A 10,593-nucleotide genomic window follows, 5' to 3' on the forward strand; every position below is an offset into this window, starting at 1 on the left:
TTAATCTCAGAATTTTGAGGTGGGCACCTGCAGGCTTCCAGCTTCGGTGACAGCGATGTGTCCAGTTTGGCAGGTGGAGAACTAATTCACTAAATATGGTGGATATAAGTGACTTTTTGCGTGGCCGAGGGGTCCCCGAAGATGCTATTTTATTAATGGAAGAGCAGAAGGTGAGTAACAAAAAAGAGAAATAGTTTGGTGTCTCCTATTTTTACAGGAAAACAGTTACGGTACAGTTACGGTTAGCTGTTAGCATGCTTGTTAGCTTATAATGTTATATAGGAATGAACGTGTTTCACGATGTTACATTATACTAGGTGAATTGACGTTTTAACTGTTGTTGATCGCAGGATCATCCCAGATGGGTTCGTTGCATTTTATTTTATTGTTCTACTATTTCAGAGTTTTTCAAGGCAGTTAAGCGGAGCTGTGTTACAGATGCTAGCCGCCTGCCAATATCACTGATATATTTGATGTGTACAAGTAAGTTACACTTAGTACAGCGGAGGAGAGAAGCTGTAATGAATGTTTATGCGGATATTTCACTCAGAAAAATGGGTGGCGTTCATACACAGCCACCGACACAGCCCCGGTTGTTGTTCTGACGGTGGCCGACTGACGATCCCCTCACAACATGTTAGCTAACACAAACTAATGTAGTGCATGTAACTGTGTATACGTTAGTGGTACAGTGTCGGAAGAAATGAGCAAACTGTTTATAATGTCAGAATGACATCATCTTTCTCCTATATATAAAAGTGCTGGCTGAGGAGCGCTGCCGGGTTGAACTTTGACCTCGGAGTGACGTGACGTTTGTTCGCACAACCAATAGAAGTGCAGAAAGTCGCAAATCAGGCATATTGTTCGCATAAACACAAAAATAAATAACGAAATAATCCCGATATTGTGCCAAAGACTGATTTACAATGTTACTTTGTGTTCTATGTGTAATACCTTTGCTTAAATGACTAAATGGACTGTGTATTTATGACTCTGCGTTATAGTCTTACATACATAAGTAACATTCATATGTACAGATAAAAATGTACAGAGCTATGTACACAAGCGTGTACACAAAAGTCTACTGCTGATCGAGCTGCTCAGTGGTCGTACAGTCTCATGCAGAGAGCGTGGAGGTGTTGTCCATGGTGGATGTTAGCTTAGACAACATCCTCTCCTCCCCAGTCTGCTCAGTGGACTTTAGCAGACCGCTAAAGCTGGCCCTCCCGACCAGTTTGTTAAGTTTCCCCCTGTCCCTCTCTGCCATTCCACCACTCCAGCAGACCACAACATAAAAGACAGCAGACGCCACCACAGTGTCGTAGAACATCCTTAGAAGACGTACTACCTACATCATAACCAATCAAGTCCCGCTTTTTTTTAAATACAGAAGAGGATTTATTATTTACTGAAAGGCTATGCCTTAGTTTGCTTCTTTCATTATTGTGTTTCGCCCTGCATAAAATAGATAGCTTTTCTGATAACTACAGTCAATACTCTCCTACTGGCATTAACGAGGCCTAAGAGGCTTAACTGTAATATTGCTTTGCAGCGTAAATGTTGCAGAAAATGACTGTCTTTTCTTTCTTCCTGTGTGCAGATTGACTGTGACGTCATAGCGCTGATGGATGACGCAACTTTGGCAAACTACATTCCCTCGTACGGAGACCGAATTGCCGTCTTCAATTTCTGCAAAAGCAAGCAACCACTGTCAAAAAGAAAACTAGGACTTCTGCAAAAACTTCGTGAGAAAATGAAAACCAGAAAAGAAAGTCCAAAGGAGAACACTTCACATACAGATGCAGGAATAAGACAGACAAAGAAGCAAAAAGCAACACGCAATGTTGAGATAGGATGGATACATTGTGATGGAAAAATAGCCAAACAGGTGAGAGCGAAGCAGGGAGGTGGCACTAGAAAAATTCAAATGGCCACTGATGCTGGATTAAAAGATATTCTTCAGGAAGGAAAGAAACTTTTTTTTCCTAATGGCATATCTCCTAAGGGATGTGAAACAGATTTTGAGTTTGAGGTTTGGGACTTTAAACAGAACCACCTTACTGATGATACCTGCCAGTCTATTGGCAATATGTATGAGGCAGCGAGACTGACAATGTTACGCTTCTACATTGCAACAAAACCAAAAGATCCTGAAGAAGATGCCAGCGAGACATCTGAAGTGGTGTTTGTCTCAGAAAGCAGTGGCAGTGATATTAATCCATTGCAAGTGGGGGAAGTCAGGGGTAATTTTGATGAAGTCATCGCTGGTTCAGAAATTTTAGATGATCCAGAAATTACTTTTGGTCCAATTTTTGATGCTGAAGAAGATACAGAAGACACATTAGTCTATGAGGGTTTTCTTGTACCCCTCAGTCCACCTAATTCAGAGAACATAATAACAATCACCATACGTCATACTGACACTTTACATGACATGATTACTGCTTTCTCTGATGAGGAGATTTTGACCAAAACACTGAATGTGAAGCGCATACTTCCAGACAACACAGAAGAACCAGGCACTGGATCAGGAATACTAAGAGATGTACTCACATGCTTCTGGCATGAATTTTATGAGCGATGCACCCTAGGTGCAACCATTAAAGTGCCATTCATTCGCCATGATTTTCCTGCTGAAAAATGGAAGGCAGTTGGGCGAATACTCCTGAAAGGTTACCAAGAATGTCAGTATTTTCCAAATAAACTTGCAATCCCTTTTATGGAACAAGTGCTTTTCAGTGGTGTTTACAGTGATCTTAAAGCACACTTTCTACAGTTTGTCAGCAGCCAAGAATGTGATGTTTTGATGGAAGCAGTAAAAGATTTCTCTGCAGTTGACTTGGATGATCTTGTGGAAATTCTTGACAGTTATGGCTGTAGAAAAAGAATCACTGCTGAGACTCTTCCTACAATCCTTGATGAAATAGCACACAAAGAGCTTGTCCAAAAACCAATGTTTGTTATTGACTGCTGGCGGGAGATCATCGACCCCCATATCTCCCTCAGTCCGGAGGGACTGACCAAGTTATTCTCTGAACTGCAACCAACTTCAAAAAAAGTGTGCCAGCTGCTGAAATTTGCTGTGGATTTGACTCCACAACAAAAAGAAGTGAAAAATCATCTCAAAAGATTCATCAGAGAGCTGGATAACATTAAACTTCAGAAATTTATGCGTTTCTGCACCGGATCTGACCTTATAGTAACAAACAGTATTTATGTGGAATTTCAAGATATGACAGAGTTTACAAGAAGACCAGTCGGACGCACGTGTGGGAATGTTCTGCAGCTAGCTAACAGCTATGAAAACTTCCCAGATTTTCGTTCTGAATTTAATGCAGTTCTTGAAAGTAATGTCTGGGTGATGGACATTGTTTAGACTCTCACAGCAATGCGCTACATTTGAACTGCTCATGCACACTAGAGCATAACTGTAAAGAGATGTTAGGAATATGTATTTTTATGTATTTTGAACTTATACAGTATACTTTTTTTAATTAGAGAGAAGTTTCTCATCTCTGTTAGAAGTCTAGTTTTGGCTAATATTTCATTTTCTTTTATCATTTTGAGTTTTACATAATACAGTCACAAAACAAAACGAACAGGTACACTGTTTACTACCATATCCAGAGCTGTCTTCACCAAATCCAAGCTTTCCAGCTGTAAGACAGAAACCTTCAGCAAAAGCATGAAGAAAGATTACTTAAGATCTATAAACTATAATTAAACTGCTCTTAAACGTTCTTTAATGCACCATGTGTGGTGTGAGAGCTCAGCACAGTCAAATACTTTTGTAAGTAATTAGTAGAAAGACTAATTCATTCAGATGGTATTTTCTTATTAGGTCAGGGCTAAAACTGAACATAGTTATAACGTAAAAGTAATGCTGTTATGCAACACTGTATTGTAAAAGGAATGAGTACAATTTTATACTTTAGCATTTGTCATGTCTGAAAACATTTTGCTTTACAGTATATGCAATTTTTAGTTAAGGTAGGTTAAGGTATCAAAGTTTGGCATTTGTTGTTGATTACAAAGGTTCCATATAAAGTTGGTGAAAATATTTTTTTAAATTCCAGTATTTTCTTAATGTCATATTGTTTCTAAGCATACCTGTTATTCATCCATCAAATTGATTCAAGCTGCTTAAAGGATTCAGTCTGTTTTGAAGATGGTTATTGATTACTGAGATCATAAATAAACACTGTACACTTCAGTGCAGTGGTCAAGTACTGTGATTATTCAGGCATCCTTTTGTAATGCCAAATTGTCATGTTCTCAGATATAGTATTAATCTTAACACCTGAAAAAATGTCTTGTTACTGCCAGAAATTATGCATTTTTATTTGTATGCATGTATGTTCTCAGTCATTCACACTTGTTTTTATTTCTATACCATAGATGACACTGAAGGAATATGTGATACCACAATAGCCAGTGTTCATGGTCTTTACAGTAAGTCACTGATGTATACTGATGCATAACAAGACTATATGAGATCTATAAGTTTGTTTTAAAAGTTGAGTCATTCTTGTTACAGGGCAGCTTATACGGTTATGAGTTTTAGCCACGTTATTGGCATTGGAAAGAACAGGTTTCTTGTAAACTTTTTCCAATAAAATGTTACTGTACACAGTACATTTGTATTGTTGTTTTGAATATGTTCATCAAACTCCATATCTATTTGAACATGCCAGAATTCAAGAGACTGCCACACATGAGCTCAGTAACATGGAAGAATACCATTTATTTTTAATTTCAAATATTTCATAAAGATACACAAATATAAATGTAAAACATGTTGCACTTAATGGGACAATAACTTGGTTCCACTTGCAGGAACTGTTTTGTTGCATTGTTGCTGGGATACTACAAATAAAAGTCAAAATATTTTTGGTATGTTTCTTATAATTTTAGGATTCATATCATGAAGGAGCCTTGTATACAACAGCTAACACTGAATCAGTATAGCAATGATTCGTGGTCATTTTACATGAAAAACCAGCTAAAATATCTTACAACTAACAGAAGTGAAATACATTAATAATTAAGTGATGGATCTTCATATGGGTAAATGATTATAATAGCTTTGCTTTAATATAATTGCACTAAAAGCTCCCCAAAAGGCATAACGACTTTAAATATTAACAATGATACGTTTATAGAAACATGCTGTTGTCAAGACCTAGAATTGTTAATGCTACTATGGTTTGCTGAAACATACCACAGATAACCCGGGCACTTAGCATATCATATGCTGGTGCCTGGGTTTCCAGCCATGAATATTAAGAGTAAAGGTTGATACAGAAAACAATGAGCAGGGAGCTGGTCAGTTTATATTTTATATACTATGCACATGTCTGGCAACAAAACACAGAAATTTATATTGCAATTTACTGGTAGGCAGGTTTACACCACTTATGATTCAATCAAAAATATAACATTTGTAAATGCAGTTTAATGTATGGCCTTTTAAAAGGATTGACATGTGTTTCATAACTGATTGATAATATCACAATATTCAGCTTTTTTAAGTAATATATAAACATTTCTGTTTAATGGTAGTGTGAATGTAGAAAAACATTTTTCATTTAATGCAGTGCAGAAATACCTGCATAAAAGGTACCTGTAAGACATGGCACCTACTATCAAATCACGTTATCAAGATAAAGAGAAATATTTTGTATTTATTTGTACATTTACACACTGAAGTTCCTTAAATACTTTGCAGTATTTCTTCTCTTAACCTAATGTACAGATCCGCAGCACCAAGTGGATCTCCTGGGGCATCCCATTCATTTTCTACCATAAGCAGACAACACAGTTCAAAGACTGTTTCATCACAGGGGTGTTGACCTTTTGGGCTACACTCTTCCATACACAAAGTGATATCCTCCATAGAAATAGGCTTCAGTCTATCCTCAGCACTGTGCAGCTCTGGAAATGAGTACATTACTACTGGTCGACCCGATGCTGCACTACCACTTGGCCGGATTTTGTGCGAGTTCCATGTGTTCACAACTTCATCAAGTTCATCCTACATGAAAAACAACACAATATAAGTACCAGTATATGAAACAGACCATGTACCAGTAGATTTAGCCAAAGTTGAGGCTTATTAACTCATTAATCAACAGACATAGAAACTGACCTCTAATTAATGTAAAACCAAGCAGCAACAACAAAAGAGCACTTTCACTAAACAGCACATGGACACAGAATGGTGCTGCATGATTCTGCTGTTGAATAGATAGCCCAACACTTTATACTCAGTGTGCAATGAGCATTTGGCCCTCTGCAGCTGTACTGTCGTCTTCTCAACCGTCGAGCTCGTCTCAGTTCCACACCTTGAGGGTCAAGCAATTTGATTATGCATCTTACAGTATCTTGTGACACCACAAATCCATGTTGAATTGCACGTAGATGTAGCCAACGATAACCTTGCATCTGTCCATTTGTCATGATCTCTTGTTGGACAAAGGCTAGCACTTCCTCCAAGTTTGATTGATTCTTCCTTCTAAAAAGCCCAAGTCTTTTACAAATTCTCTTTAGAGTTCGAACACTTATAATTGTCTGATGACTATGTGCTAAAATTGAAAGTATTTCTTTGTTACTGAAAGAAAGTCTGAAATACAGTCTTATTAAGTCATCCAAATCTGACATGTCAGCCACTGTTTCTCTCACTTTGAGAGGTGAACTTTTTGCAGAAGTCCTAGTTTTCTTTTTGACAGTGGTTGCTTGCTTTTGCAGAAATTGAAGACGGCAATTCGGTCTCCGTACGAGGGAATGTAGTTTGCCAAAGTTGCGTCATCCATCAGCGCTATGACGTCACAGTCAATCTGCACACAGGAAGAAAGAAAAGACAGTCATTTTCTGCAACATTTACGCTGCAAAGCAATATTACAGTTAACACTAGGAAGGCCCAGGCTTCTACCTTTCTACCTTTAAAACCCGCCACCAGCCAAATGGCTGGTAGGCTTTTAGCTAAGCTTTAGCTTCAGGCAAGTGGAAGCTAAATTGGCTAGTCATTCATATGTAAATTGGGTTGTTACCTGGGAATTCTGGAGGGAGGGGAGTGGGGGTGTGTGGATGAGGGGGTGGGGGAGCTGCTAAAAGCGGTGAGCTTCCTTTTGTTTCATCTTGATGCATTCTCAATCATCCAGGGAAACAAATCTCCAAAAGTCACCAACTTGGAGTGTTTCAGTTTGCCATCTTAGGGAGAAATCAACACACATGGGTGTATGTCCTTTGTTGCTGAGATTTATTGATAAAAACAGTACAAAAAATCAACCATTTGTACACATTTTTACAAATAATTATAAAAAGTGAGTGAGTACATTTCAACATTTTCAGCAATCACTCACAATCCTGGCACTGCCATGGTATCTGTAGTCTGCATTTACCTTGGCTTGGCTTCCTGATCAATTGTCCACTACCAAAAGGAAGCCAAGCCCTGTGATCACACCTTGTTTTGTTGTAAAGGGTGGCAGGGCTTGGCTTCCTTTTGGTAGTGGAGCATTGATCAGTCGTCCATTGTGGCATCAATGTGATCACACCTTGTTTTGTTGTAAAGGGTGGCAGGGCTTGGCTTCCTTTTGGTAGTGGAGCATTGATCAGTCGTCCATTGTGGCATCAATGTGATCACACCTTGTTTTGTTGTAAAGGGTGGCAGGGCTTGGCTTCCTTTACAACAAAACAAGGTGTGATCACATTGATGCCACAATGGACGACTGATCAATGCTCCACTACCAAAAGGAAGCCAAGCCCTGCCACCCTTTACAACAAAACAAGGTGTGATCACATTGATGCCACAATGGACGACTGATCAATGCTCCACTACCAAAAGGAAGCCAAGCCCTGCCACCCTTTACAACAAAACAAGGTGTGATCACATTGATGCCACAATGGACGACTGATCAATGCTCCACTACCAAAAGGAAGCCAAGCCCTGCCACCCTTTACAACAAAACAAGGTGTGATCACAGGGCTTGGCTTCCTTTTGGTAGTGGACAATTGATCAGGAAGCCAAGCCAAGGTAAATGCAGACTACAGATACCATGGCAGTGCCAGGATTGTGAGTGATTGCTGAAAATGTTGAAATGTACTCACTCACTTTTTATAATTATTTGTAAAAATGTGTACAAATGGTTGATTTTTTGTACTGTTTTTATCAATAAATCTCAGCAACAAAGGACATACACCCATGTGTGTTGATTTCTCCCTAAGATGGCAAACTGAAACACTCCAAGTTGGTGACTTTTGGAGATTTGTTTCCCTGGATGATTGAGAATGCATCAAGATGAAACAAAAGGAAGCTCACCGCTTTTAGCAGCTCCCCCACCCCCTCATCCACACACCCCCACTCCCCTCCCTCCAGAATTCCCAGGTAACAACCCAATTTACATATGAATGACTAGCCAATTTAGCTTCCACTTGCCTGAAGCTAAAGCTTAGCTAAAAGCCTACCAGCCATTTGGCTGCTCTCCGGGTTTTAAAGGTAGAAAAGCCAAATGGCTGGGCTCTGGGCCTTCCTAGTGTTAAGCCTCTTAGGCCTCGTTAATGCCAGTAGGAGAGTATTGACTGTAGTTATCAGAAAAGCTATCTATTTTATGCAGGGCGAAACACAATAATGAAAGAAGCAAACTAAGGCATAGCCTTTCAGTAAATAATAAATCCTCTTCTGTATTTAAAAAAAAGCGGGACTTGATTGGTTATGATGTAGGTAGTACGTCTTCTAAGGATGTTCTACGACACTGTGGTGGCGTCTGCTGTCTTTTATGTTGTGGTCTGCTGGAGTGGTGGAATGGCAGAGAGGGACAGGGGGAAACTTAACAAACTGGTCGGGAGGGCCAGCTTTAGCGGTCTGCTAAAGTCCACTGAGCAGACTGGGGAGGAGAGGATGTTGTCTAAGCTAACATCCACCATGGACAACACCTCCACGCTCTCTGCATGAGACTGTACGACCACTGAGCAGCTCGATCAGCAGTAGACTTTTGTGTACACGCTTGTGTACATAGCTCTGTACATTTTTATCTGTACATATGAATGTTACTTATGTATGTAAGACTATAACGCAGAGTCATAAATACACAGTCCATTTAGTCATTTAAGCAAAGGTATTACACATAGAACACAAAGTAACATTGTAAATCAGTCTTTGGCACAATATCGGGATTATTTCGTTATTTATTTTTGTGTTTATGCGAACAATATGCCTGATTTGCGACTTTCTGCACTTCTATTGGTTGTGCGAACAAACGTCACGTCACTCCGAGGTCAAAGTTCAACCCGGCAGCGCTCCTCAGCCAGCACTTTTATATATAGGAGAAAGATGATGTCATTCTGACATTATAAACAGTTTGCTCATTTCTTCCGACACTGTACCACTAACGTATACACAGTTACATGCACTACATTAGTTTGTGTTAGCTAACATGTTGTGAGGGGATCGTCAGTCGGCCACCGTCAGAACAACAACCGGGGCTGTGTCGGTGGCTGTGTATGAACGCCACCCATTTTTCTGAGTGAAATATCCGCATAAACATTCATTACAGCTTCTCTCCTCCGCTGTACTAAGTGTAACTTACTTGTACACATCAAATATATCAGTGATATTGGCAGGCGGCTAGCATCTGTAACACAGCTCCGCTTAACTGCCTTGAAAAACTCTGAAATAGTAGAACAATAAAATAAAATGCAACGAACCCATCTGGGATGATCCTGCGATCAACAACAGTTAAAACGTCAATTCACCTAGTATAATGTAACATCGTGAAACACGTTCATTCCTATATAACATTATAAGCTAACAAGCATGCTAACAGCTAACCGTAACTGTACCGTAACTGTTTTCCTGTAAAAATAGGAGACACCAAACTATTTCTCTTTTTTGTTACTCACCTTCTGCTCTTCCATTAATAAAATAGCATCTTCGGGGACCCCTCGGCCACGCAAAAAGTCACTTATATCCACCATATTTAGTGAATTAGTTCTCCACCTGCCAAACTGGACACATCGCTGTCACCGAAGCTGGAAGCCTGCAGGTGCCCACCTCAAAATTCTGAGATTAAAGTCAGAATTCTGAGAAAAAAGTCAGAATTCTGAGAATAAAGTCAGAATTCTGAGAAAAAAGTCAGAATTCTTTTTTTTTTTTTTTCCTGTGGCCCTAATCCTCTTCCGTACCTTTGGCATAAAAAGTGTACAAAATAAAACGTGTGAAAAACAGGTGCTACTTTCAGACTGGTTCATATTCTAGCTTCGCACAAAATATAAATGGAAAAGCAACTAAACATTTAACAGCCTTTCCTGAAAATCCTTATTTGCTTGGCCATTTTTTGATAAATTTAAATTTATAATATTAGATTACCCAATGAAATAAATTTCATTACAACAGATTTTTTTCAGAAAGTGCTGAAACTAAAGTGAATACTTCACTGTTATCTTCTTCGTGTGCTATGTGCTAATAAAATGCAGAGCAGATACGCAGACAGAAGTTGATTATTTTGTAAATAGTGTTACATCCTCACTGTGTACAATGCTAGATACTGTGGCACATCTGGAAAAGACAACAAACAGCATAAGGATTGTCCACATCTT

General features: G+C 39.1%; 1 protein-coding gene and 1 long non-coding RNA gene across 3 annotated transcripts; one reads left to right on the top strand and one right to left on the bottom strand.

Annotated features, from left to right (window-relative positions):
- On the top strand, positions 1-4,955 carry LOC308397428 (uncharacterized protein). Its single transcript, XM_080883349.1, has 2 exons — positions 1-170; positions 1,601-4,955. The coding sequence occupies exons 1-2, from the start codon at positions 96-98 to the stop codon at positions 3,374-3,376; spliced, it is 1,851 nt and encodes a 616-aa protein (XP_080739475.1). The 5' UTR covers positions 1-95; the 3' UTR covers positions 3,377-4,955.
- On the bottom strand, positions 4,720-10,067 carry LOC308397429. 2 transcript variants are annotated; one of them, XR_013971762.1, is made up of 3 exons: positions 9,898-10,057; positions 6,149-6,836; positions 4,720-6,034 (listed from the first exon to the last, which is right to left on the bottom strand). It is a non-coding gene; the product is annotated as an uncharacterized lncRNA (long non-coding RNA). The 2 variants fall into 2 exon arrangements; XR_013971761.1 differs by having other exon boundaries at positions 4,720-6,836; positions 9,898-10,067.
- Between the last annotated feature and the right edge of the window lie 526 nt (positions 10,068-10,593).

Source organism: Rhamphochromis sp. 'chilingali' (genome assembly GCF_963969265.1).
Source record: "Rhamphochromis sp. 'chilingali' genome assembly, chromosome: 5".
In the NCBI taxonomy this organism is placed as follows: Eukaryota; Metazoa; Chordata; class Actinopteri; order Cichliformes; family Cichlidae; genus Rhamphochromis; species Rhamphochromis sp. 'chilingali'.

Coding starts and splice junctions, on each gene's coding strand:
- LOC308397428 (XM_080883349.1), top strand. CDS start 96: ATGGTGGATATAAGTGACTTTTTGCGTGGCCGAGGGGTCCCCGAAGAT. Junction 171..1,600: donor TATTAATGGAAGAGCAGAAG/GTGAGTAACAAA, acceptor TCCTGTGTGCAG/ATTGACTGTGACGTCATAGC.